Source organism: Lepus europaeus, chromosome 10, assembly GCF_033115175.1.
Source record: "Lepus europaeus isolate LE1 chromosome 10, mLepTim1.pri, whole genome shotgun sequence".
Lineage (NCBI taxonomy): Eukaryota > Metazoa > Chordata > Mammalia > Lagomorpha > Leporidae > Lepus > Lepus europaeus.
Window position 1 is genome coordinate 116,465,644 of NC_084836.1, and position 27,913 is coordinate 116,493,556.

Here is a 27,913-nt window from a genome sequence, read left to right on the forward strand (position 1 = left end):
TGCCCCACTTGCTTGCTGTAAAACACAGAACAGGCAGGACACTAAAGGAATGAAATCGAGGACAAACTCCTGTCCCCACACCTGCCGCACTTACCAAGCTGGCCACCGCTAAAGGTATCCATGTCCTTTGAGACAACACCCATGCAGACATCTTGTTCATTTACTTTATCTGAAAGAGTGACACACGGAGAGGGAGACACAAATCTCCCACCCACTGGTTCACTCCCCAAATAGCCGCCATGGCTGGGGCTGGTCCAGGCTGAAGCCGAGGGCCCAGAACTCAGTCTGGGTCTTGCATGTGGCTGGCAGCGGCCTGGAACAACAGTATCCTCTGCTGTCTTCCCAGGCAGCTGGGACTCACACCAGGGCTCCGCTGGTGATGCTGGGATGGAAGCAGCAGCTCAGCCTGCGGAGCCACAGGGCAGCCGCAAGCCACGAGGGCGTTACCTGCCTGCAAGCAGAGGTGCCGCGGAATCGCCACGTTGCCATAGCTGGGTTATGAGCGCGATACCCTCATCTTGCCTCTCCCCATCTCCTCCTGTACCATCATCCTGCTCTTGCCATAAGCAAAGCAAAGCTACGGCACAACTCTGCCCGTTCTCAAGAGCCCAGCTTCCCATGCGAAGGCGGCTCCCTTCTCATGTGCCCAGCGCCTGCAGCACCCACAGCCGTTCCACCCCAGGCGAGCTGCGTTACGGCAAACCACAGACGTGCACAGCCCCTGCAGGCCACGTGGGCATCTCTGACTGCACACACAAACCTGTGCAATACGCTAGGGCCACAGGACCGAGTCCAGACCGGCACATCACAGTTCACCCCTGCAGGGAAGACGGCCTGGCAAACAGAGAAAGCAGGCAGCCAGGGAACAGCCCAGGAGCAGAGCTACCCTCTGCTTTGGGAAGGACATGGAGGCAGGCTCAAGGGCAGCTTAAAAACCAAGAGGCAGGGCCAGTGCTGTGGTGTAGCAGGTTAACACCCTGGCCTGAAGCGCCAGCATCCCATATGGGCGCCAGTTTGAGACCTGGCTGCTCCTCTTCCAATCCAGCTCTCCACTATGGCCTGGGAGAGCAGAAGATGGCACAAGTCTTTGGGCCCCTGCCCACGTGGGAGACCTGGAAGAAGCTCCTGATCGGTGCAGCTCCGGCCGTTGTGGGCAATTGGGGAGTGAACCAGTGGGTAAAGACACCTCCCCCCCTCTCCTAACTGACTTGCAAATCAATCAATCTTTAAGAAAAAAGCCAAGTGACAACTCTTCACCAGCACCCCTGTGCTGACGTCCACCTGCTCCCCAGTTCTCAGGGCACCGGAGATCATTGTCGCCAGGGCCGCGGTGAAAGAGCAGCGAGACTGGCACCAGCTCAGTGGTGGCCGCCGCAGGCCCTGGGGTCTGGCTGCCTGGGTTGGAAACCGGGCTCCGCCACATCCTTCCTACGTGCCCGGGGCCAGTTCCAGGGCTTCAGCCGACTTGTGTGCAAATGGGGACGGACAAGCTTGTGCTTCCTTCATGCCAACCCTTGATCACGTGACCCGAGGTGGGTCAAGCCTTGGCAGAATGCCTGGCACAGAGTAACCACAGAACCAGCACAAACTGACATCAGGACAGTGAGGGCACCTGTGGTCAGCGGGAACAGGTGCCTTTGAAAAAATTTCTATTTACTTGAAAGCAGAGACAGAGAGCAGGAACGTGAGCTACAGGGAAATCTCCCACGCACTGTGGGTTCACTCCACAGATACCGGGAGGCTGAGCCAGGCTAAACCCAGGGGCCAGGAACCCAACCCGGATTTCACACGTGGGTGACAGGTACCGAGTTCCCTGTTGCCTCCTAGAGAGGGGGAATCAGCAGGAAATTGAGTCTGGAGACCTGGGACTCTGACACTGGGACTTGGGGGTCCTAACTGGATTTTTTTTTTTTTTTTGACAGGCAGAGTGGATAGTGAGAGAGAGAGAGAGAGAGAGAGAGAGAGAGAGAGAGAGAGAGAGAAAGATCTTCCTTTTTGCCATTGGTTCACCCTCCAATGGCCGCTGCGGCCGGCGCACCGCGCTGATCCGAAGCCAGGAGCCAGGTGCTTCTCCTGGTCTCCCATGCGGGTGCAGGGCCCAAGCACTTGGGCCATCCTCCACTGCACTCCTAGGGCCACAGCAGAGAGCTGGTCTGGAAGAGGGGCAACCAGGATAGAATCCGGCGCCCCAACAGGGACTAGAACCCGGTGTGCCGGCGCCGCAAGGTGGAGGATTAGCCTGTTAAGCCACAGCGCCGGCCCCTAACTGGAATCTTAACTGCTAGGCCATAAGCTTGCCCTCTCCCATATATTTTAAAGTAATCACTAGCTGACTTATCATGCCTTACACAAGGCAAATGCTATGGAAACAGTTATACTATATTGTTTAAGGAACAATGACCAAGAGGAAAACCAAAAGCCTGGACATGTTCAGTAGGGGCAGAGATTTCTTCAAATATTTTTAAAAGACTTACTCATTTGAAAGGCATGGTGAGAGAGAGGAGGTGGAGACACACAGAGAGCTCAATCTTTCATCTGCTGGGTTCACTCCCTAAATGGCTACAACAGCCACAGCTGGGCCAGGCTCAAAATAGGAGCCTGGACTCCATCAGGGTCTCCTATGAGTCACAGGGGCCCAAGCACTTGGACCATTTTCCACTGCTTTCCCAGGTACATTGGCAGGAAGCTGGATCAGAAATGGAGCAGCCAGACTTGAACCGATGCTTTTGTGAGATCCAACATTTTTGATCCGTAGTTGGCTGAATCCACACATCCGGGAGCCAAGGACACTTGACCAAACTTACACAAACAGGCGGTAGGCGAGCTTGCTGACCCCGGCATAGCCTCTCCAGTTCTAGCTCTTTCCTTCCCTGTCATGGGATCACACAGCCACGTACTATACCCTGCATAGTTCTCCACTGCCCACCAGATGCATTTTCCCAATTCTCAGATGGATGCTGGACTTCCATGGACGCGATGCAAGCGGAAATTCGAGTTTTGAGTTTGGCTTGCCCTTCTGCAAGATCACATTAACCCTTAACCCCAGCAGAATGTGCAGACCCACGGAATAGGTCTGGGCTCAATCTAAAACCTGGAGCCAGGCCCAGTTAACCAGAAACTCATCACTGAGCCCCCTGGTCAGCCATAAGCAAGAAAAATAACCACCTGCAGTGAGGCCCTCGGATTCGGGGGTGGTGTATCACACAACGTTATCTCAGCAATGGTTGACTGATAAACCGTCTAACGCTCTTAGCTAACAAGCGGTGGGGTATGGCATCACACGGTTGGAGCAGCTCCTTCAGGGAGTTCCAGGATCAGTGCACCCCACTGCTTCCTCCATTCTCCAGAAGGATTGCTGGCTTACAGCAGATAGTTTGACAAAAACCAATGTGGGTTTTTAAAATACATTGACTTTCATTTTATTTGGAAGACCGAGAAGGAGATGGAGGTCTTAAAATCATTGGTTCACTCTCAAATGCCTGCATCAGCCAGAGCCGGGCCAGGCCAAAGCCAGGAGCCTGGAACACCATCCTGGTCTCCCACGTAGGTGGCAGGGAACCTGAGCTGTTCACAGGCAGGAAGCTGCCAGTGGAAGTGGAGCGAGGACGGGAATGCAGGCCCCACGATAATACGGGAAGCTGGTGTCCCAGGGAGCATATCAACAGCTGGGCCAAACACCTGCCCACACAGGATAATGCCAAAGGTCAGCCACGCCCACTGGGTTAAGATGCAGGTTTTACAGGAGGATGAGGGAGGGAGCCCTATCTCCTGTAAGTCTTGGCTTACCCAAGAACGATTTTTAATGCCCGAGTGATTCTAAAGAAGAGAGCAGACGGTCAGGGTGCACCTCCTTCTCAGGGCTGGGTCTCCCAGGGACCACTGTGACTCTCACAGGAGCCTGGTACTCCACGTCCATCTCAGACGGAGCAGACGTGAGGCCGGGAGGACAGGGGAGGGCTGTCCCTTACAAGGAGCCCGGAACTGGGGGTCTAGAGGGAGGGCCTTTCACAGTGTGGGCGATACCTCTCAGGCAGGCCACGGGGAGCCTCAGCAAGGCATGCTCTGGAGCGCCCCCTACTGATGGCTGCTGCCTCTGCCTGCAGGAGTCTGAGCTGTAAGGCGGGGCCAGCATCCTCAAAATTGTGGATGGAAGCAAGGTGTGAGCGCGCAGCAACATCTGGCACTGGGAGCAACAATTCTTACTTTGGCAGCCAACCTGACACAAAAACATCCACGATGACAAATTTTAAATCAAAAATTTTATAGGAAGTTCTGGTTCTTGGAAGGAAAAATGAGCTACAGTGTTGAGCCTTTCACTGCACATCTGGTATTGATTTTTTTTTTTTTTTTTTAAGAAAACATGTACACGTGTTACTGCTCTTTAACAAGATGGAAGTCAGTGTTGTAGTGCAACGGGTTGAGCCACCGCCTGCAACGCCAGTTCAAGTCCTGGTGGCTCCACTAATCCAGCTCCCTGCTAATGGCCCGGAAAAAGCAACATTAGATGGCCCCTGCCACCCATGTGGGAGACCTGGATAAAGCTCCTTGCTCTGGCCTGGCCACTGCAGCCATCTGGGGAGCGAACCAGCAGATGGAAGATCTGTCTCTGTGTCTTCCTCTTTGATTTGTTTAGGGCTGGCGCTGTGGTACAGTGTGTTAAAGCTCCAGCCTGCAGCGCTGGCATCCCATATGAGCGCCGGTTCAAGTTCTGGCTGCTCTGCTTCCGATCCAGCTCTCTGCTGTGGCCTGGGAAAGCAGTAGAAGATGGCCCACGTGCTTGGGCTCCTGAACCCACATAGGTAGACCTAGAAGCAGCTCCTGATCAGCTCAGCTCTGGCCGTTGTGGTCATTTGGAGAGTGAACCTGCGGAATGGAAGTCCTCTCTCTGTGGCTTTACTTCTCTAACTCTTTCAAATAAAAAAATTCTTAAAAAAAAAAAAAGATTTGCAAGGCAGAGTTACAGAGGGAGGGGGGAAGAGGAAGAGGGAAGATTCCATCCATTGGTTCATTTTCCAAATGGCGGCAACAGGCACAGCAGGGCCAGTCCGAAGCCAGGAGCTTCTTCCAGGTCTCCCAAGTGGCTGCAGGGGCCCAAGCACTTGGGCCATCTTCTACTGCTTTCCCAGGCACATTAGCAGGGAGCTGGATCTAAGTAGAGCAGCTAGGTATTGAACCGATGCCCATATGGGATGCCCGCACTGCAAACAGCAGCTTTACCCATTATGCCACAACGCCAGCCCCTCTCTTTCAAATAAATAAGTCAGTCTTAAAGACTTAGGGAATTTGAGTCCCTAGACCTGCTTTTTAAAGCTACTTCAATATAGCAATTGGTTTCCTTTGTAAACCTATATTTTTTAAAAAAAATTTTAAAGATTTATTTGAATGGTAGAGTTACAGAGGCGGGGAAAGACCGAGGTCTTCTACCTGCTGGTTCACTCCCTAAATGGCTGCAACAGCCAAACCTCGGCCAATCTGAAGCCAGGAGCTTCTCCCAGGTTTCCCACATGGGTACAGGGGCCCAAGGATGTGGGTCATCTTCTACTGCTTCCCCAGGCTATAGCAGAGAGCTGGATCAGAAGTGAAGCAGCCAGGACTAGAAGTGGTGCCCACATGGGATGCTGGCACTGCAGGTGGTAGCCTAACTTGTTATGCCACAGTACTGGCCCCGTTAAGTTTTTAAAAATATATTTCTTTTACCTATTTGAGAGGTGGGGAGATAGACTGGCAGGCATAAAGATCTTCCACCCACACTGGTTCACTCCCCAGATGGCCATAACTGCTAGAGCTGGGCCAAGACAGAGCCAGGAGCGCAGAACTCAATCTGGGTCTCCCACATGCATGGCAGGGACCCACTCACTGAGCCAGTACCTGCTGCCTTCCAGGGTGCACATCTGCAGGGAGCTGAAGCTGGGCCTGGAACCCAGGCCCTCCGATACGGGACACAGGAGTCCCAAGCAGCATCTTAGTCACTAGGCCAAAGACCCCTGTGTTGTAAAAATCACTCAGAGGGGATTATACTTGGATGACCAGAGGGGTCCATGATTCAAAAGTGAAGAGCTCGGACTTTAAGCAGGGGTCTGCCTGGGATGCAGGTTCTGATCCCGAGGAGCTGCTGGGCCTCAGACAGCCTCCCCACCTGCCAGCTCCACTGGCATCTCTACAAAAACACAAGCAACTCTAGCTACACTTGGGCAGCGAGTCCACCATGAACGTCTCCTGAGAGCGGCTTCACACAAGCTCAGGTGGTCGCTTAAACCTGAGAGTCCCAGTCCGGTCATCCCCAGTGCTGTAACCTGCCTATGTCGGGGGAATGTAACCTTCATTAGCCCTGCAATACAAGGGCACTTCAGAAAGCTCACTGAGGAGAGGGGATTGGTACAGAGGTTAAGACCGCGCTTCGGATGCTGGGGTCCGACTCCTGGCTCTGCCTCCATGTCCAGCTGCCTGCGAATGTGCAACCTGGGAGGCAGACGACAGCTCAAGTCCTGGAGTCTCTGATGCCCAATGAGACACACATTGAGTTCTAAGCTCCTGGCTTCAGCCTGGCCCAGCTCTGGCTATTGTAGGCATTCGGGGAGTGAACCACTGGATGGATGATCTGCCTCATTTTGCCTTGCCAATAAATATTTTCTAAACCAATGACTAATTTGTGGGGCCTTATGCAAAGAATGCAAGATGTCTCTGCAGAATTTTTTGGGAACGATTTGAAAAGTAGAATTACAGACAGACAGAGGGAGAGACAGAGAGAAAGGTCTATCCACTGGTTCACTCCCCAAATGGCTGCAAGGGCCAGAGCTGAGCTGATCCAAAGCCAGGAGCCAGGAGCTTCTTCCAGGTCTCCCATGTGGGTACAGTGGCCCAGGCACTTGGGCCATCTTCTACTGCGTTCCCAGGCCATAGCAGAGAGCTGGATGGGAAGAGGAGTATCTGGGACATGAACCAGCACCCACATGGGATACTGGTGCTGCAGGCAGAGGCTGCAAAGTTCAGAATTTCACAAAGGGGACAGCAGGGCACACGACCAAGCAGGAAGCCTCTGTGACAGCATGGGTTGTGTTCCCAGGAAGACAGCCCGGCTCCTTCCGCCGGTGCAGCCTTCGCCCGCGTTACACATCAGTGTCAGCGGCACAACTGCAGGAAGTGCGGGCATGGGGGCCTCTCCCCAGAGGCAGATTCCACCTGGTGCTTCCCGGGGTGCAGATGGGCTAGGCTGCACACCGCCTTAGCTCTCCTGAAACAACACCCACCAGGTGCAAAGTTAGTCCTGTGGACACAAGTGCTGATGTGCAGACACATCTGGGCCAGGTGTGTCACCGAGAGCTCACACAGCTGCCCCAGACACTGAGCCAACCTCTCCTTCCAGGGCCTGACCCTGGGGACTGCCTCCCAGCATCCTCTGTAGACGTGGCTGTGGGACTGCACTGGGTGGAACGCTGGAAGGTGTGTGCAGGAGAAGGGAGGGTGGGGCGACACAGGCTGTGGTCAGTGCAGAGGCTAAGGTCACAGGGCTCGTTCTTGGCTGTTCTCACTCCCTCTACAAGAGGTGTGTGTGTGTGTTGGACACCAAGGCAAAGCAATCCGTTGTTTTAAGCCAACAGATTTTATCATTAGGTCAGGTTCTTGACACAGCCCATTATACAGATGAGCAAACTGAGAATTTGAGAACAATCTAGCTATTTTCCAGACAGTGTTACCCGGAGCGAGGCCTTCCTACCACCCTCCTCAACTCTGCCAGCCTATAACACAGGGGCCTTCCCAGAGAGAACAGGGGTCCCCCAAGAACTGGGGAGAGGCAGATGACTGCGGTGCCAATCGGACAACACATGTATACCAAGTCACTCACCGAAGGCGGATCGTCTGTCATTTAGATAGTAAAGGCGGCTTCTTTAGGGTGGTTCTGTCATCATCCATCCAGACTACAGAGCCTGGGGCTGCCCTGCCCGGAGCTCGAACCTGCATTGCTGCACCCCTACCCTTCCGTTTCCTTGGCGACTGCAGAGACGAGGCAAGGACCAAGTGGGCGGGGCGACACTCAAATCTCCGTGATCAGAGTAAACACCGTAATGTAGGTTTTTAGAAACCAAAGGAGTCTGAGGATTTAAACGAAGACCAGATCCAACCCAAGAGCCAGCTCGCCTGCCTGGCCCCACTCCAGTCCAACTTCCAACAAAGCTTGGGTTAGAACAAAGGGGCTGCTCATATTTTTAAAAACGCCGCATTAAGATGTTACCTCGCGGTGCCCAAGGCGAGCAGCTCACCTGCGTCACCACAGGCCCAGCGCTGGAGAGCACCAAGTGACCACAGACCGGTGTCACCTGGCTACAGCAGGAACCCAGGCCCATCCCTGTTCCTGGAAGGACATCTAGGGACGTGCGTTTGTTGTGCGTCTGCTCCGCAGCAGGAAACCGCGTGCAGGGGAGCCGATCAGCAGAGATGGGGCGGCTGGTTCTTATCTGGATGAAGACAGACCCAGTTTTTCCCAGCAGCTTAACCTGGAACTCCTCTGCAGCCTCGCATGAAGCAACACCTCCTTCCAGGAGCCCAGGAAATGCAGTGTTCGTAGCATCTCTTCCCCAGTTACCCTGGAGGTTGGCCAGGAGGACCCTCGGATCACCACCTGCCCTTCGGAAGGTTCCAACAACACACAGCTGCACTCCCGCTCCCTGCGCTCTACAGCTGCACAGTGGGGCAGCTAAACGGAGCCAAGCGGCTTGGCCAGGCAGCAGGGCCACACAGCCACCTGGTCTCGCCCTGAAAGAGCGTGCGTACCTGTGCAGGTGACGTCGACGCTGCATCAGGTGGTTTCCCAGCTTTATCCGATGACCACCTGAGTATTTTACACTTCAGCCCAGGAGAGCCAGTCCGCCCCCAGCTCCTGATTTCATTCAGCTCCACCACCGACCTCTAGCTGCCTTGCCGATGAGACAGGGAAAAATCGCCCAGCTCCTGCAAGCGCCCTGGCACCACACTCCTCTCATGACGTGCTTTTCTGAGTCCCGAGTTCCCAGTCTTTTTTTTTTTTTTCTAATCACACTCTTCACACTTCAACGCAGCCTTATTCCCCAAACCATGCTCTCAGCTCTGTGCGAACCCTGTCACGCGGCCACGGCTCAGCGCGTTCTAGAAGTCACACGTGCCAATTCAGACCAAAACACACGAGGGCACTTCCGAAAGCTGGCGCAAAGCGGAACGCAGAAGTTTCTTCAGGTGCAAAACCATGACACGCATCTTCCGGGCAGACACACCTGAACTTCACCTGCTTCTGTCAAAGTTTATGGGGACCCAGACCCATTTCTTCTTAGTCTTTGGCTGCTTTTGTGCTAAAACCACAGAGCTGAGAAGTCAGAAGCAGACTGGCCCTGTGATGCCTGAAAAGTTAACATCTGGTCCCAAACTCTTCACTCACCTCTGCTCCACCGGTGGTGGTGGTGGGGGGTGTGTCCCAAGTTGCTAGGCGCCATCACGCTGCGAAGATCCTTGAAGTCTGCACAACTGTGGACAAAAAAAGGCTTCCTCTGAAAAGGCTGCCGACCCTCCGGCTCACCTGCAGCACCGGAACGGCACAGGCACAGGCCCGCGATTCCGACCTACGGGCTCCCCCTTGAAAGGTTAACGGCCCTTCTGCTGCTACGACAGAAACCCAGGCAGACAGCACAGAGGCAACGTCGGGATCTGTACAACAAACGGCACCAGGGTCCAGGAACCCAACCCTTCTCTAACGAGAAGCAACCGCTCCCAACGAAACGAGGAGCCGTGGCTGGAGCTCTGCCGTGCTCAGACTCGCCAGCCAGCTAGCATCGGCCCGACAAAGGAAGCCAATTTGCTCAAACTACCACTGAAACGGTCCCGGGGAGCAGCTACACCATGCGTTTTCACAGCCTTTCCCGGCTTGCTAAGAACCCCGGATCTGTTTCACCCATTCTAAAAGCATCAAGGTTTCGCTCGCCGAGGGCACGGAATACTAAACGGAGGCAGAGTCTTGAGAGAAGTCAACACGGAACAAAGTGACTCTGCAGACGACACGGCCGCTGTGGTCCCGGGGCCTCCTAGACTCCAGCCCTGCACCACAGAGCCCATCCGAGAAGGCCGGAGTTCCACCCGCCTGTGGGTTGATAAACACTGCCTTCCGGGATGAAGAAGATGCTGGCCCCAGGACGTCCCACCCACCCGGTTCCTCACTCCGGGTCTACAGCGCCTGCAGGTTTTTCTAATCCTCGGACAGTGACAGGCGGGACCGGTGTTAGCTTGATCTTTGGCGCCACCTTTGGGTCATTTCACATCATTGCAGTAACTAAGAAAGGGTTGGGGATGGGGGTGGTGGGTGAGGGTATAACCGAGGGTTCTTCAGCATCATTCTACAGGTGTCTGCCTTTATTGTATGACAACAGATAAAAGAAACCACACAGAGGTTTAAGGCGGACACTTAACTACCACCCAGGTAAGGGAATACAGCTTTTCTGACCCCCAGCCCCTTCACGTGCCCCCGTCCCCGTTAGAGATCAGTGCATTTTGGTTTCCTACCGCACCTAACGGGTTTAACAATCCCACCAGTTTAAGAGGGAGACCCGTGACACAGAGCCGCTATGAATCAACTTGGGCAGGTGAGTCTGCGAGCTTGGACAGCTCCCCAGGGCTGTCTACACACGTCTCCACGGCGTGGCTTTGGCGTCTGTCCTGGGGCCAGAACTGTGACTTCCGGCACTGGGGAAGCCAGCCCCAGCCCCGAGGCCCCGCAGCCCTGGCCCGCCTCCCGGCACTTTCGTGGGGTTCCTGGCAGCTGCCTAGAGGTCTTGGCTGGGCTCCAGGGGGGCCTCGAGCTGCCCCACGGAGACCAGGGGCCCCGAGGCAGCACTCTCGGGAGGGAAGGTGACCAGGGCCGAGTTCTTGCTGTCGTTCTGTTCGCCGTGCTGTTTCTTGTGGCACCTCAGGGAGTCGTCTCTGACGAAGGAGGCACCGCAGGTCTCGCAGCGGAAGGCCCGCTGGGTCACTATCTTGGCCACATGGGAGCCGCCGTCCCTGGGCCCTTCCCTGCCCTGTGGGGCCCGGTTCTCCGTCTTGGCCTCGTCCCTGTGCACCCGGTCCAAGTGCTTGGCCAGGCTGCTGGGCCGCTTGGTGTCGAAGCTGCAGAAGTCACACTTGAAGGGGCGGTCCTTACAGTGCACCCTGCTGTGCACGCGCAGGGCGGCGGCGCTAGAGCAGGAGTAGCTGCACTCCGGGCACTTCTCGGGGTGGGCGGCCTGGTGCAGCCGGCTGTGTCCCAGCAGGTCGGCGCGGTCCCGGCCCTGGAAGGCGCAGTGCAGACACTTGAAGGTGTGCTTGATGCGCACGTGCGCCTTGAGGTTGGCCTTCATGGTGCAGCGCACGTCGCAGAACTCGCACTTGAAGGGCTTCTCCCCCGAGTGCACGATCATGTGCCGTTTCAAGTCCGAGCTGATCTTGAACTTGGCGCTACAGAGCCAGCACTGGAAGGGGGTGTCCCCTAGCAATGGAAGGTGTGTTTCCATTAGAGCAGGCAGGCGACACAGAACGGCCCCCACCCCCACACACACAATCAGTGCACCTGGCCGCAGCAAGATGGTCAGGCCTTTTCAACTCCGACTGCTTGCCACCTCCTGATGGTGACATAGCTTCCTGTGTCTATGGACTCACTCCATCCTCAGACTAACCCTAGCCCGAGGGGTATTGTCATTATCTGACCTAGCTCGAACCCAGGCATCCCGGCACCACGTACACACTACTGATGACATCTCAAGTCGGAACTCGCTCTCTGCTACAGCTCGGAGCTGCGTGTAGAAGAAGCGGCAATAGAAGTCACACATGACTGCACCAAACCACGCCAAGACGTGGGGACGTGCTCAGCTCGGCTATGCCAGTCACTGGCTCGTGTTACAGCGTCTTAGGTTCCCGACTCTGGACTGTATTTATAAAATCAACACAGGGGCAGCAGGGCCAGGGGGCAAATGCCAGGCTGTGGCCTCCTGGGAATCAGACCCCAGCGGCACCGCTGAGGCTGTCCGGCATTGGCTCCTACACACCTGTTCTTTGCCCAGGCCCCTCTGGCATCCCGGAGGTCATGCCGATGACCCTGTAGGTTGGATGGGTTCCCTCGATTTACCTTCCAAACTCAGTGAGGCCGCAGGTCCCACTCGGCAGCTGGGTGGGTTCTCTGAGCCCGGGCTCTTCCTCCGCCTCCTCACTACCTCCCACGTGTCCGGGGTGGCTGTGGTCCTGCATTCAGGCCCTGTCTCGGGTTCCAGATTTCAGCTTTGAGATCCAGGCTACACGTGGTACGACTGGGTGTGTGGCGGTCAAACAGGATGCCAGGATCACACCCGCGGCCTGGTGTCACCAGCATTATGGGCAGATTACTCACTTTCTGTGTGCTCATTTGAGGCTCACTTTAGCCTCCTTGACTATGTCGTGCATTTCCAGAGGGAAAAAAATCATATCTGACAGCATGCAGTTTCTTAATAATGCATCCTTTTATTTTAGAATCAATGGATTTTCTGAGTTTCTGATTTACTTGTCATTTTTAACACCATACGTAAAAGTAGTACCCAGGCATTTGTCTCTGCTGCAATCCCAGTTGGCTACACTCACATGTGTGTCCACCAAATCCCTCGTGCCCGATTGTTCCCTGCCTGTTTTGCCAGAATTTATCTCCCAGTGAAGTCCATGCGCGTGGCCTCGGGCAGGAGCGTCAGGCCATCGCTTCCCTTCCTGTCCCGCTCCGCTAGCTAGGACAGAATTTGGAACTCACAAACACTGCCTGGCTCCGAGGGCACCAGGCGCCGGCTCCTGGGCCAGAGCTCCTCCGCCTGCTGCCTTCGTCCTGGTGAGGATCCCCGAGAGCCTCTCACTCCCCGGGCCCCTTAGAGCAGGCGACTCCTCTTCTCCCTAGACCTAGCCAGACACCAGACTTGCGGCTGCCGCCTCTCACACCTCCAATCTGTTTTCTCCCTCGGACTTCCAGGAAATTTCATTAAGTTCGTAACTGGGAACCCTAGTTGTAATTCCCACCTCCCTGTTCTCAGTATCTCTCCAGAGAGTCCTCTTCGGGGCTGTGCGTAAGCAACGGGCCCGTGAACATCGTCCTCCAGCCGAGTATGGCTACCTGCAGGGGGTCAGCCATTCGTCAGACCTGCAGCATCCTACCCCGCTCCCTGTCTGTAAGGGGCCCAAGCCTTCGGCTGGCTGTTTGGGAAAGACTCCACGGAATTCACCTGCTCCCAGGCTGGCTGAGCACTTTTGCCAGTAGGCAGTGGCTTCTGGCCAAAGCAGTGTCCAGGCCAGGGCTCGCCCAGCATTCAGGCACTCAGACACCGGGAGGAAAGGCTGGCGCTCGGCCCCCTCGTCTGTGGCGCATGATGTCTGCTCAGCCGTGAACATCAGCAGATTCCTATCTGCTTGCCATCTCCTGTGATGAACTCATTGGAAAGTCTTGTCTTATGAGCCCCCTTATCAATAACCCAGTCTCCATTTCTCTGTGCTAGATTAGCTCTATCATTACTTCAGTGGGGTCCCACGAAGGGGAGGCTAAACCTCTGGGACTAAAAATCTGTGATTTGCAATTCTAGTCGACGGATTTTGCTACATTTCTGAATTCAGCGATGCGACCACAGCTTAAGTTCCTGAAACCCCCGGTTCGCAGGGCAGATGCCTACTCGAGCAGCATCCTTTTCTTCCTGACTCTTGTACTGGGCGCACTTCCCGGCTGTGTTCTATGTGGTCAGGCTATGAATCCCACCCGTCAGACTGTGTGGTTTCCTGAAGGCTGGCGTCCTGGCCCCCAACACCCCACCCAACAATCACCACAGCACTGAAGGTTTACTTCTACCACCAGGTACCTCAGTTGCTTGTGTCAAGGACTCGAGAGCTAAGAAATTCGAGGTAAATAGGTACCGAGCTTCCAGGCCAGGGACTCACCGGTGTGTGAGCGCAGGTGCACGGTGAGCTGGCTGGAATTGCGGCTGGCGTAGGGGCAGAGCTGGCACTTGTACGGCCGCTCGTCGGAGTGGATCCGCAGGTGCTTCTTGAGGCTGCTGCTGTCCACGGCCGCGTAGTCACACAGGTGACACTTGTGTGGCTTCACGCTGGTGTGGCACCGCATGTGCATGGTCAGGTTGTCCTTCCGGCTGAAGCACTTGTCGCAGAACTCACACTTGTGCGGCTTGTCTCCTTCAAACACATAAGGACCCAAGGTTTTAAAGGCTTCTCAATCGAGAGGGACTGCACAGAGGTTTGCCCAGGACAGTGGCCTGGGCGTATGAGTGTGCCTCCTCCTGTCCAAACGCCCAGAGAGAGGAAGACACTCAAGTTGAAAGTCTACACGCTGGGGCCGGTGCTGTGGCACAGCAAGTTAAGCCTCCACCTGTGCTGCCAGCATCCCATATGGACACTGGTTCATGTCCTGGCTGCTCCTCTTCCAATCCAGCTCTCTGCTATGGCCTGGGAAAGCAGTGGAAGATGGCTCAAGTGCTTGGGCCCCTACACCAAAGTGGGAGACCCGCAAGAAGCTCCTGTCTTCAGAATGGCTCAACTCTGGCTGTTGTGGACATTTAGGGAGTGAATCAGCGGATGGAAGACCTTTCTGTTCCTTTCTCTGTAACTCTACCTCTCAAATAAAATCTTTAAAGACAAAAGACAACACACTGGGAAATGAGAAGGTATGCCAAACTTGAGCGCTCAGAAGTTTAGTTTTGAGGAATCTTCAGGACACATTAGATAAAAATCAGGTCGATGGGGAAAAATCTAGGCCAGATCTTGTTTGGGAAGGTAGGCGTGGTTAGAGAAGTGGTCAAGGTGGGATGTGGCAGGTGGGGAATGTCTGGCCTGCGGGCCATATAAGCCTGGGAAACCACTGGGTCTGGCCCTGCCAAGGCAAGTGCAGGTGCAACTCCAAACTCAACAGATTCATAGCGAGCTAATGTTGATCATTTTGTGTGGCTTGCAAACGATGTCATAAATATCCCAGCAGCCCTTGGCAGAAATAAGTTCCCCACGGCTGACACAGACAATGGGCAGTGAACAAGGCACGGGGGCCCCAGGAATGCACAGGCACCGGGCAGCTACAGATACAACAGAGAGCCCCATGCCCAGAGCATCTCCACCTGTGGAGAGTCCCTCCTCCCTGCCTCCAGGCCCCTCATAGCCAACTGAATCAGCGTAGGGGACCAAAAAGTGTTCCTACACTGACTACAGAGGGGGAGGCAGAGCAGACCTACCCCATATACACCTCCGCTCAGGCCTTGTGCCTGGTCTTTGTTGTGAGTGGGGGGATGTGGAGAAGAAAAAAAATCAGTCTGGGCCCAGTGTTGTGGTACAGGTTAGGCCTCGGTCCCACGAGCACCGGTTCAAACCCTGGCTGCTCCACTGCCAATGTCCCTGGGAAAGCAGCGGAGGATGGTCCAGTACCTGGACCCCTGCCACCTATGTGGGAGACCCTGATGGAGTTCCTGGCTCCTGACTTTGACCTGGCCCAGCCCTCCCTGTCGTGGCTACTTTGTGATCATTTTGGGAGTGAACCAGCGGATGGAAGATGTCTCTAACTCCACCTTTCAAAAAAACAAAAAAAAAGTCGGTGTCCTCATTAAGCAACCACATCGGGAAAGCCAAAACCAGGAAGACATGTCCGACTCGAGTGAAGTCAGAGCACACAAGAGCTGAAATTAGAGAAGAAAACTTCTCTACGTTGACTATAAGCAAGCAGAAAGGATGCCAAAAAACGCAGACACTGGGAGATACTTAACACACATTCGTCTAAACCACAGAATGACAGAATGACAGGGTCTCTGGGTGGTGACGTGTCGGTGTGGCTTCATCCACTGTAACCAACTTCTCTGCTGGGGGTAGCTGGGGACCGGGGAAGGGGGCCACAGGGCCTAAGGAAATCTTTGTACTTTTATTAAAAAAAAAGATTTATTTGAAAAGCAGAGTTGGGGGAGACAGAAACAGAAACTTCTATTTACTGGTTCATTTCCCAAACGGCTGCAAGGGCCAGAGCTGGGCCAGGCCGAAGTCAGGAGCCTGGCACTCCACTCCAGTCTGGTCTCCCATGTGGCTGGTAGGGACCCACGTACTTGGGTCACCATCTGCTACCTTCCCAGGCACATTAGAGGGAACTGGATCAGAAGTGCAGCAGGCAGGACTCGAACCAGCGCTCATATGGGATGCTGAGTCGCAGGTGGTGGCCCAACCCACTGTGCCACAATGCCACCCCCCCTCCCATTTTTTTTGTTTTGGGCATGTGCAAATACCATGTTCCTGGAAAAGGAATCCTAGGATTTTCACTCTTGCTTCTTCATGACCCACAACACCAGCTGAGGCTGTCAGCACAATGAAACCAAACCGTGGGGCAGACGCAGAGTGCTCTGCCATTTTTCTAGATCTTTCTGTCGCACATGAACTCTGGGGCTGATCACTGCACACCTGTGCAACCTGCCTGTGAGGTTCACAGCCATTCCCAGCTCTGATCACATAACCACGCTTCGTCACAGTCAGAAACTGGGCAACGACTGTGGAGCACGGCCTAACAAGAGCCTGGGCCTCATACGGGGGCACAACAGGTTAAGCCACTGCCAGAGATGCAGGCATCCTGTATCAGTGCTAGTTCAAGCCCTGGCTGCTCCACTTCTAGTCCAGCTTCCTGTAAATGCGCCTGTGAAGGCAGCAGAGGGTGGCCTAAGTACTTAGGCACCTACCACCCATGTGAGACCCAGATGGAGCTCCAGGCATCAGCACTGGCCTTTGAGGTCATTTGGGGAGTGAACCTGAGGATGGAAGATCTCTGTCACTCTGTCCAACGAATATTTAAAAAGCGGATGACAAACTATAAATCGACAGTGAGAGTCCCATATATCAAAACCTATGATGGTTTTCAGAATAAAAATTATAGACAAATTCATTTAATGAAAAGTTGAAAACAAGTGAACAGTATGTGATTTAAGAAACTAGAAGGGTGGACGGTGCTGTGATGTAGCAGGTAAGGCTGCCACCTGCAGTGCCGGCATCCCATATGGGCACCGGTTCAAGTCCCGGCTGCTCCACTTCCAATCCAGCTCTCTGCTATGGCCTGGGAAAGCAGCAGCAGATGGCCCAAGTGCTTGGGACCCTGCACCCACATGAGAGACCTGGAGGAAGCTCCTGGCTTCGGACCATTGCAGCCAGTTGGGGAGTAAACCAGCGGATGGAAGCTCCCCCTCCCCCCCTTCTCCTTTTCTGTGTAACTGTTTCAATTAATAAATCTTAAAAACAAAAAGAAACTAGAAGGAATTAAGGTGGAATATGTATGGCATTTGATTTTTAAAAAACTGATTACTTACCAACAGCCCAGGTGTTCAAACCTGGCACTGCAGGATCTGTGGCTCAGGTAAGTCTTTGTACTGGGCTGTCCTGGGCAAGACAGGATGTTTAGCCAAGCACTAGATGCCAGCAGGACCCCCCCCACTTCCCTGGCTGTGACAACCAAAAATGCCTCCACACACTGCCGAATGTTCCCTGGGGGCCCAACGGAGCTGGGTGAAGAACCATCCTGATGGACTTTGGAAGAGAGGAGACTACAGGTGGAAGTAGACCATCAAAGATGACTGGACAGGACTACAAAGGTCCTGGAAGAGGCAAAGTTACAAAGTCTAAACTGAGACTCAAACAGATCAGTAACCAAGAGGGCCACGTCCACGATCCCAACCAGCTCCCGCTCCCATTCCCCCAGGGACACGGTTCTCCTTCTCAGGAACCTGCTGTCACTTCTGGAAGAACGTTGCCTCCCTGTCTCAACGGCCTCAGGCTCAGACCAGTGCTTGGCTCTAGCCAATGAACAGGACAGAAAGGCAAAGCGCAGTGTGTGGTTTCTCACACCACTGTCCCTTCCCCAAGGTGCCTTGCCACCATACACAGCAGGGGATTTTAATCTGGGGCCTGTGCATAAAAGTTAAGGGGCCCAAGAGCTACACGTTTCTCCTCACTGCCTCCAAGGGCAATTCCTCCAATTCTGAACGTAGGCAACAATGCATGCAAATCACAGCATCTGAAACCCTGGTCAACAGGTGTTGACACAGGATGTAGTGTGTGCCACCTGCCCTGTCTGGTCCACATATACAAGATGTGGTCAGGGCACAGCACGCCTGCCTCCAGTCAACCAGCACCAGACACGGTCATGGCACGTCCCACCTGCTGCAGGTCTCCAGGTGCTATTCATCGTGCACCACTAACCTCACCACTGGGGGAGTTCCAAGAGCAGTCAGTGGACGCCGACATTAAGTGCAGGGCTTCTCACTGTGCACGCTGGTCAGCTGGGGGGGGGGAGGGGGGCAGGGCCTGGGACTCTGCATTTCTGAAAAGCTCCCAGGTGATGCTGACACTTCAAGATACCACACACTTAACATTGATAGCAATTATATGACAATAAAATGTGATACATCCTTATTTTATTTGACAGGTAGTTACAGACAGAGAGAAAGGTCTTGCTTCCGTTGGTTCACCCCTCAAATGGCCGCTACGGCCAGTGCTGTGCCGATCCGAAGCCAGGAGCCAGGTGCTTCCTCCTGTCTCCCATGCGGGTACAGGGCCCAAGCACCTGGGCCATCCTCCACTGCCTTCCCGGGCCACAGCAGAGAGCTGGCCTGGAAGAGGGGCAACCGGGACTAGAACCTGGTGCCCATATGGGATGCTGGTGCCACAGATGGAAGATTAACCAAGTGAGCCACAGCACTGGCCCAAAATGTGATGCATCTTACCAGGGTTAGGAACATGCCGAGAAGGACACACTGGCTTTCCAAAATTTCCAGGAGCCGCGGCAGGAAAAAAGCCGAGATCACCTTCACCTGGTGCCAGTGCTGTGGCGTAGCAGGTAAGGCCACCGCCTGCAGTGCCGACATCCAATATAGGCGCCAGTTCATGTCCCGGCTGCTCCACTTGTGATCCAGCACCGTGCTAACGTGCCTAGAAACGGCAGTGGAAGATGGCCCAAGTCCTTGGGCCCCTGCCACTCACATGGGAGACCCAGAAGAAGCTCTTGGTTCCTGGTTATGGCCTGGCCCAGACCTGGCCTTTGCAGCAGATGGAAAAGTCTGTCTCTCCCTCTCTGTAACTTTTTCAAATAAAAATTTTTTTTTAAAAGAACACCTTTACCTGGCACGCCCTAAGACTGAGCTGGGCCCACCAGCTGCCCTCGAGACCGCTCAAGGAGCACAGCCGTGACCACCCCAGGGGTTCCGCTGTGAACAAGCCATCTTGGCCAATTCTCCAACCCTTTCATGTGGCCTGAGAGAAGTCACAAGTGCCGCAGAACAGTGAGCAAGTGCCATCAGACTTCCAAGGGAAAGTGTCTCCACAGTCAGCTGAGTGTTCAGTAACAGGAAAGCTGCACTCCATGACGGAAACCCCCATCTTCCTGATCAATCCGAGCTGTGGGAAGAGGTGAGGGCAAAGGGCCTGCATGATGCTTGGGACTCATTCTACAACCTACAACCCTACAGTTCTACCATCTACAACCCTACAGTTCTGCCACCTACAGTTCTGCCACCTACAGTTCCACCACCTACAATTGCTTTGGCTCTGCATCAGGACTCGCCTTCCCCATAAAGATAACCAAATTCTCTGAACTGGGAGGCAGAGAAGAGGGTACGGGGAAGTTAATGGTGACCTGTGATTCACTATCTCAGCCAGCATGAATAAAAAAGAAAAATAGGATTTTGTGTTTAATTAGTGCCTCACTGCTTTGGTGCTGTTTAAAGATTCGAAAGACAGACATACAAAGACAGAGAAATCGTCCATCCATCCACTGGTTTCACTCCCCAAATGGCCACAACAGCTGGAGCTGGGCCAGGAGCTCCTCCCAGGTCTCCCATGTGGTGGCAGGGACCCCAGTACCTGCTGTTCCTGTTCCCCAGGTGTACCAGCAGGCAGCTGGATTGGAAGTAGAACAGTGAAATAGTGCCAGGTCTCCGACAGGCACTGATATGGGATGCAGGTGCTCATGTAGTAGTTTAACCCACTGAGCCATAACATATGCCCCTGCTTTGGGGCCTTTCATCTATTAAAATGCACATTTCTTAGGTGAGTACCTGTTTATATATTTTTCCAATGGAACTGGTTAACTTTGATTTACTATAGTCTGTGTTCTGAAATGAATTCTACCCTAGGTTATAAAGCCAGGACTCTAACCAGCACTGTGGTGGAATGAGGAGGCCATGCCAAGATGGAGGCTGGCAACAGGGCATGATTGGTTAGGGCATAGACCGCCCCTTGACCGGATTGGCTGCCTTGGCTATATAAGCCACTGTACCAACTGAAATAAACATGTCTGTGGGCTGCTCACCTATGGCCTGTTTCACCCGACTCCCGGGATCTGTGTGGTGACTCCGCGCCTCTTGCCCCCACCACACTCCTCCTCTCAGATCCACAGCACCACAACATGGGATGCCAGGGTCATGGTGGTGGCCTAGCCTGCTGTGCTACAATGCCTACCATGAAGGAGTCGCTCTTTAAAAGAAGTTTTCGGTCAGCGTTGAGGCTCAATAGGCTAATCCTCCACCTGTGGCGCCAGCACACCAGGTTCTAGTCCCAATCGGGGCGCCAGATTCTGTCCCGGTTGCCCTTCTTCCAGTCTAGCTCTCTGCTGTGGCCTGGGAGTGCAGAGGAGGATGGCCCAAGTGCTTGGGCCCTGTACCTGCATGGAGACCAGGAGAAGCACCTGGCTTCGGATCAGCACAGTGTGCCAGCTGCAGCGGCCATTGGAGGGTGAACCAATGGTAAAGGAAGACCTTCCTCTGTCTCTCTTTTGATAGGCAAAGTGGACAATGAAATTTTTAAAAATTGTTTTACTTGAAAGGTAGCGGGACAGAGACCGATCCTCCATTTTCTGGTTCACGCCCCCAATGCCCGCACCAGCTGGGCTGGGTCAGGCTGAAGACAGGAGCCTGGACTCAGCTGGGGTCTCCCATTGGGGGAGGGAGGGACACAGGACCCAAGCGCTCGAGTCGTCACTGCTGTCTCCCAGCTCTGCAGGAAGCAGGATTCAAAGCAGAGCTGGAACCAGAACCCGGCAGTTCAATACGGCACAGAGAGGTCCCAAGCAGTGTCCCTACTGTGTCACTCCCCCTTGAGGATGCCTTTCACTACTGATACCATGAGAACCCAAAGCACGCACCGACGGCTGCACCGTGAGCTCAGCAGGGCACTTGCCCCACATGGCACATCCTGACTTATCAGCCACTTGTGTTTTTTCCTTATTAGTATTTATTAGGCATTTACTCAAAAGTACCTAACTAAGGCTCTTATTTCACGGAAAGCAACATGAATTCTGCAACAGGAACACCCAGGGGGATCCGATAGGTTTTTCCCCACACGCCTGCTACGTGAGGCCTCCATGTCCCAGGACAAGTGCAGCAGCCCTAACGTGATGCTTGGCACGTTTCCCCAGGTAAAGTACACGCGAGTGCCCCGAACCTCCAAAATCTCACACTGAGGAACACTTAAGCTGCACGTAGGTTTTCCTGATGGCTTCAACGACGCTGGCGAGGGGCTGTCTCCCTATGGTAAACAGCCACAAGGCAGTGTCTGGAAGAACCGCGTCGGTTGGTAATGCAGTATTTTACAGACTACTAGCGAATGGCGTGACCAGATCAACCACGGGCAGGGGGCAAGCTGCGAGACGGGCAGACCGATTCTAGTTTAGCAGTTTGGAAAAGCCGTCGATTCAGCTGCACATTCTGTACAGCACTACCGTTTTAAGAAAGTACCATTTGTTGTGTCTTGGTGTAGCTTAAAAGAAAAGCAATGATCTGAAAAGGCTATCAAACGACCCTGCCCTACCTCCAGTAACTTGAGACATCAACCAATACAACATGCCATAAAGAACCATAATCAATGAGTCAGATCCAGGGAGCCAGCTCATCAGTAATGAATGTTTTAAGGTTTAGTTGTTTTAAAAGCTTATTGGAAGGCAGAGTGATAGAAAAAGAGCTCTTCTATCCACTGGTTCACTCCAAATGGCCGCAAACAGCCAGGTCTGGCCAGGCCAAAGCCAGGAGCGTGGAACTCCACCCAGGTTTCCCACACGTGTGCCAGAGGCCCAAGTACTTGGGCCATTATCCACTCCTTTCTCAGGCACGTTAGCAGGGAGCTGGGTGGGAAGTGGAGCAGTCAGGACTCCAATGTGGGATGTTGGTAACCCACAGCAACACAATGCTGGCCCCATTTTAAAGTTAATTTTATGAGATGCAGAGAACAACAGACAGAACTCCCACCCACTGCTTCACTCCCCGAATGCCCACAATAGCTGGTGCAGCGTCACACTGAAGCTGGAACTTACTCAGGGTCTCCCACAGGGGTGGCAGGAACCCATACTGGAGCCACCTACCTCCTGCCTCCCAAGTGGCCTTGTGTGTCAAGGCGAGGATCTATGCTTCCCCACGAAGGCACCCACCCTCCTATCTCAGCTGCACACCCATTCCCAGTGAAGACTCCTCGCTGTGCCGCTCTCAACGACAGAGCGCCAGGTTTCAGCCGGGCACACGGCTGCCTTTCCTGAAGCCGTTTCCCAGTCCCCCTCGATGCTCGCTGTGGCCATGGACAGGGTCTGCTCCTGCTTCACGAGGTCACAAGGGACGCTGCTTCTGGGTCACAGCACAAGGGAGGGGCGCTGGGAGCTCTCCCGAGAAGCCAGAGAAGCTGCCTGGGACCCACACCTGAACTTGTCTGTTGGGACGGCAGTGCTGTGGGCCACTTGCTTCCTAAGCAGTATGAGAAACAACCCCATGTTTAAGCTACTCCATTTGATTCTGCAAGAGCCAACAGCCAATGCCCCTGCTGACACAGGCAAGCGTGGAGTTTCAGATAAATTGGAGTTAGAGTCACCGCTTCAGGCTTCAGCGCTGCCCAGGGTCTGGAGCAACGACTTGGCTCTGCCAATCATGGGACAACAGGTAAACAGGCTGCAGCGGGCCCAGGAGCCCAGCATGCAAACTCTGCTACGGAAGTGCCTTCCAGGAGACACTTCTCTAAGATGATGGTCACAGCGCCTGCCAGCTCCTTCCTCTTCATCTCACGCCCTTTTTGCTCCCTCCCCGACTGGCCTGGGTCCCACAAGACAGAGCACGTCTGGGTGGCTCAGCACTCCACACCCAGCACCTCACTCACAGCCTTTTCCCAGTTTCCCCACTCAGCCAGTGAGCTAAGGGGCAGACACCTACCCGTGTGGATTCGCAGATGGCGGTCCAAGTCTTTCATGCCATGAACTGTTTTGAAGTGGCAACCTGGGGTGGGGGAAGGGGAACAGAAAATAGGGCTCTTCAATATACACTGTTCCCGACTTATGGCGGTTCGGAGTGACTGGTCAACATTACGGCGGCGAGACACCCACAAAACCATCCTGTGTGTCACTTTCAGCACGGTGTTCACCCATAACAGTTATCACACCCTTTACGGTACAATAGGCTTTCTGTTACACAGTTTTGCACAACTGTAGGCTAACACGCGTTCCAAGCATGCTTAAGGTGGTCTTGGCCAGGCTATTCCGTTCAGTAGGTCGGGTGTATTAAATGTTTTTAACTGGTATTTTCAGCTCATGTCGGGGTTTACTGGGACGTGACCCCAGCAGAAGCCTCCGAACAGGGGGACTGAACGTGACGTCCTGGTGGATCTGAGATCCAGAAACAGGGTGAGCGGCAGGGAGGCTGTTATGTGTGACGTCCACGCCTTCGCGTTGTAACAAGGAGACGCACAGCGCCCCCACGCCCACTGCCTGGCCCATCAGGTTCTTTACCTGGGTAGCAACAGTTGAACGTCCTTTCTCCAAGGGTTGCCGTCTGTTCCCTTGACTCCGAGGCACTGGCAGTGGGAGGGGCCTTCTCAGCGCCGTCATTCTCCGCAGAGGGGCAGGCTGGTCTCAGGACCTCATCGTCTGGTTCCGAGGCTGAAATCAAGGTAAGAAGTTTCATTTAATTTCTCAAATAGAACTGCCACACAAGTTTTAGGCTATGTAGGTTTGAGCTTACTTTCCATCTCCTTTCACCCACCTGCCCAAAAAAAACTTCTTAAAAATCCAAGTGTTGGGGCCAGAGTGGTGGTGTAGCCAATAAGGCCACCACCTGCAGCACCGGCATCCCATATGGGCACCAGTTCTAGTTCCGGCTGCTCCACTTCCGATCCAGCTCTCTGCTGTGGCCTGGGAAAGCAGTAGAAGATGGCCCAAGTTCTTGGGCCCCTGCACCACCATGGGAGACTCGGAAGAAGCTCCTGGCTTCAAATCGGCACAGATCCAGCGTTGTGGCCATCTGGGAAGTGAACCAGCGGAAGGAGGACCTCTGTGCCTCTGCCTCTCTGTAACTGCCTTTCAAATGACTAAATCTTTAAAAAAAAAAAATCAAAGTAATGTACGCTCCAATTAGTCTTGCACACGTGTTCTTCCTGAGACGTCCAGGAGTGGGGGGATGGAGGGATGCACTAAGACCATCGCAAACAACTGACACAAACCAGGCTGAAGCACTCTCAGCACTTAAAGCTCACGAAGACCGAGCTTTTATAAAGACAATTTCTAATCCGAGTAACTTCTGTAAAATGAAATGAACTTGAATTCTGAGACAGTGAAGAGGAATCTCAGAGCCAACCGCAAGGCTGGCTGCCACGGCAATCGCCACGAGGCTATGGAAGGCTCACACTTGATAGTTGTTTTGCTGCCGTCCAGGGGACGGGTTGCAGATCAAGACTGTTGTTTCAACAAATAACGTGAACCCAGAAGAAGGGAAAGACAAAGACGTAAGGACAGCCATCTGCAACGCTGGAGCTTCACTTGGCTCCAATTTCAAGCATACAACAAAAACCACGTGTGCAAAGGAAGCAATTGGCAAGGTGAAGAGACAACCCACAGAACGGGAGAAGTGTTTGCCAACTGTGCATCTGATATCCAAATCACAACAATCCAGTTACGAAAAGGACAAAGGATATGGAGAGGGATTTTTCAAAGGAAGAACTACAAATGGCCAACACACATGGAAAAAAAACCACTCAGGATTATTAGGGAAATGCAAATGAAATCCACAATGAGGAATCATCTCGCTGCACCTGCACTGGCTATTATCTAAAAATCAAAAACTAAATGCTGGCAAGTTTGGAGAAAAGGGTACCCTTGATTCACTGGAGTGCACATTAGTACAACCATTATGGAAAACAGTATGGAGATTGCTCAGAAAACTGAAAATGGACTATGTGATCCAGCCATCCCACCTCTGGGAATATCTCCAAAGGAAGTGAAGTCAGCATACCAAAGACACACCTGAACTCTCATTGTGCCAGGGATGCAGCTGGAACCTCCACACACAGCACGGTCCTCACAAAAGAGGATCATGGGGCCCCAGCGTTAACAGAGCCAAGGCTGAGGAAGCCTGCACTAGTCCTAACCCATGTTTGCTCCAAGTATGATCCCCACAGCATCTAAATCACAGGTTAAGTTCCCCAGGCCTGACCCTAGCCTTGAAGACTCGGGGGTTGGAGCAGGAGAGTTAGGATAGCGCCCAGGAACCTGCATTTTTAAAGCTCTCCCTCGGCGACTACCTCACTGTGCTCTGTTCTATATCTTTGGTAAATCAGTTAAGATTTACCAAAGATATAAAACAGGGGCTCCCATGAGCCCCTGTGACCCTAAGGGTGGTCCCCGAAGCACCAGCCTCACACCTGGGAGCTTGTCAGAAGCTCAGGCCCATCCCACACCTACAGGATCCATCTGCACTTGGGCAATCTGAGCAGCACAGCCCACAACAAGGGGTTCCCAAATACAAAGACATCAGGATCATCTCGGAGATTGTTTAAAAATACAGGAAGGGGTGAGGCCAGCACTGTGGTGCAATGGGTTAAACTGCGCCTGCATCCCATCCGATGAATGCTGGTTTGAGTCCTGGCTGCTCCACTTCCGATCAAGCTCTTGGGAATGCACCTAGGAAAGCAGAAGATGGCCCAAACTGCTTGGGCCCCTGCCACCCAGGTGGGAGACCTAGGTGGAGTTCAGCTCTGGCTACTGCAGTCATTTGGGAAGTGAACTCCCTCTCACTGCAACTCGGCTTTTCAAATAAACACATTTGTAAAATGTTTAATAGGGGCCAGCACCATGGCGCCGTAGGTTAATCCTCTGCCTGCGGTGCCAGCATCCAACGTGGGTGCCGGTTCTAGTCTCGGCTGCTCCTCTTCCAATCCAGCTCTCTGCTGTGGCCTGGGGAAGCAGAAGATGGCCCAAGTCCTTGGGCCCCTGCACCCACGTGGGAGACCTTGAGGAAGCTCCTGGCTCTGGATCGGCACAGCTCCAGCCGTTGCGGCCATCTGGGGAGTGAACCAGTGGATGGAAGACATTTCTCTCTCTCCCTCTCACGGTCTGTAACTCTAGCTCTCAAGTAAAATAAAGAAAATCTTTTTTAAAAAATGTTTAATAAGAAGTAAAACCACACAAGTGGCTGGATTCACTGCTGGATCTACTGAGGTAGACCAGTAACTTCATTTCTAACAAGCTCCCCAGGGACACTGGCGCTGCTGGAGTGGGAGTCGCCCTTTGAACACTTCTTTGGGACAAACGAAGACATCGGCTGGGAAAGGACACCCCAGGTCACGGGGCTGGCCACCTGCAGCTGACCGCAGCCCACACCTGCCCAACCCACGGTGCCTCGCAGGAGAACGCCAGCAAAGCCTCAGACTCTTTAGCAATCCTCATGTCAAGAAAAGAAAACCAGCAAACCCTAGAGGGTTTTTACCGCACAGAAGCCACAAAGGCTGAAAACTGAGACCCCAATGAGGTGCAGCATGGAACACAGCGGGTAAGGGAACTGACTGGGAAGCAGCCGAACACATTCAGACTCCAGTTCCACCCTTTATTAGCTGCGCAGCCCGGGACACGGGTACTCTATTCCCATGGCTGTAAAACGGGCCCTTGTCTCCAGACTTAGAAGGAAGATCAGACTTGTATCAGCCTACATTGCCTACTTGTTACCAGTTTCATTCATTGCTATGCGCATACACTCTGTGCGCTCCAGAGCTACCAGATTCTTGGGAAAGGAAATGCTTGCACTGCAAACTTAACAGGCAAAAGGCAGGCAGGTGGGTTAAAGCCAGCAGAGAAGCACATCCAACAGGAAGGATCGACCTGGGAGAGCCCAAGAGAGGCGGCGTTGGGGCGTCCCGAGACTCCCTCCAGCTTTAGACAGAGGCTGTTAGGAGCCCAAAGACACTCACCCAGTCTGGCAGTGGAGGTGGGCAACACGTGACTGTCAGAAACCAGGGGCACCACGCTGTAGCATAGCGGGTAAAGCTGCCACCTGCAGTGCCAGAATCCCACATGTACACCGGTTTGAGTCCTGGCTGGTACACTTTCGACCCAGCTCACTGCTAATGTGCCTGGGAAAGCAGTGGAAGATGGCCCAAGTGCTTGAACCCCTGCACCCATGTGGGGGATGGGGAAGAAACTCCTGGATTCGGATCAGCCCAGCTCTGGCTGTCATGGCCATTTGGAGAATGAACCAGCAGATGGAAGATCTCTCTCTCTGCCTCCGCCTCTCTGTAACTCTTTCAAATTATATATATATATATAATTTCAAAAAAACCAGTTCAGCAGTCTGAGCAGTTTAACCCCTTGAGAACCTTGGTGTGCTGAGGTCCTTGTCCTGCCCCTTTGTTATTTTATTAATGCTGACAGCAAGCCTACCTTTTAACAGTCCCATTACTCTTCTCTCCGAGAGAGACTTGGGTTTCAGGTTATGTGGCCCACCCTCACAGCTAAAGGGGGAGCCTGCTCATCCTCACAGAACCAGGAGTTGGAAGACTGCTCTCTCCTCCCTGCCCCCACCCCGGGGAGGAGGCACACTCCTGGGTCACACCCTGCTCCCAAGAGGGCACCCCCAGTTCTCCCCAAACACACAACACCTTTCCCGCAGCC

At 53.7% G+C, this 27,913-nt stretch overlaps 1 protein-coding gene and 1 pseudogene across 2 annotated transcripts in view; one reads left to right on the forward strand and one right to left on the reverse strand.

The window, feature by feature from the left end:
- Positions 1-10,355: 10,355 nt before the first annotated feature.
- Positions 10,356-27,913, reverse strand: part of ZFP64 (ZFP64 zinc finger protein) — an 82,890-nt gene continuing 65,332 nt past the window's right edge. Inside the window, exons 5-8 of one of the 2 annotated variants that reach the window (XM_062204370.1) lie at positions 23,765-23,914; positions 23,193-23,255; positions 13,927-14,178; positions 10,356-11,479 (exon numbers count right to left, since the gene is read on the reverse strand). In XM_062204370.1, coding sequence (XP_062060354.1) covers positions 10,782-11,479; positions 13,927-14,178; positions 23,193-23,255; positions 23,765-23,914 — 1,163 coding nt within the window. In that variant the 3' untranslated portion in view covers positions 10,356-10,781. The remainder of the gene's footprint in view (positions 11,480-13,926; positions 14,179-23,192; positions 23,256-23,764; positions 23,915-27,913) is intronic. The other variant, XM_062204369.1, reaches the window with a different exon arrangement.
- Positions 15,163-15,284, forward strand: LOC133769275 (small nucleolar RNA SNORA51; annotated as a pseudogene).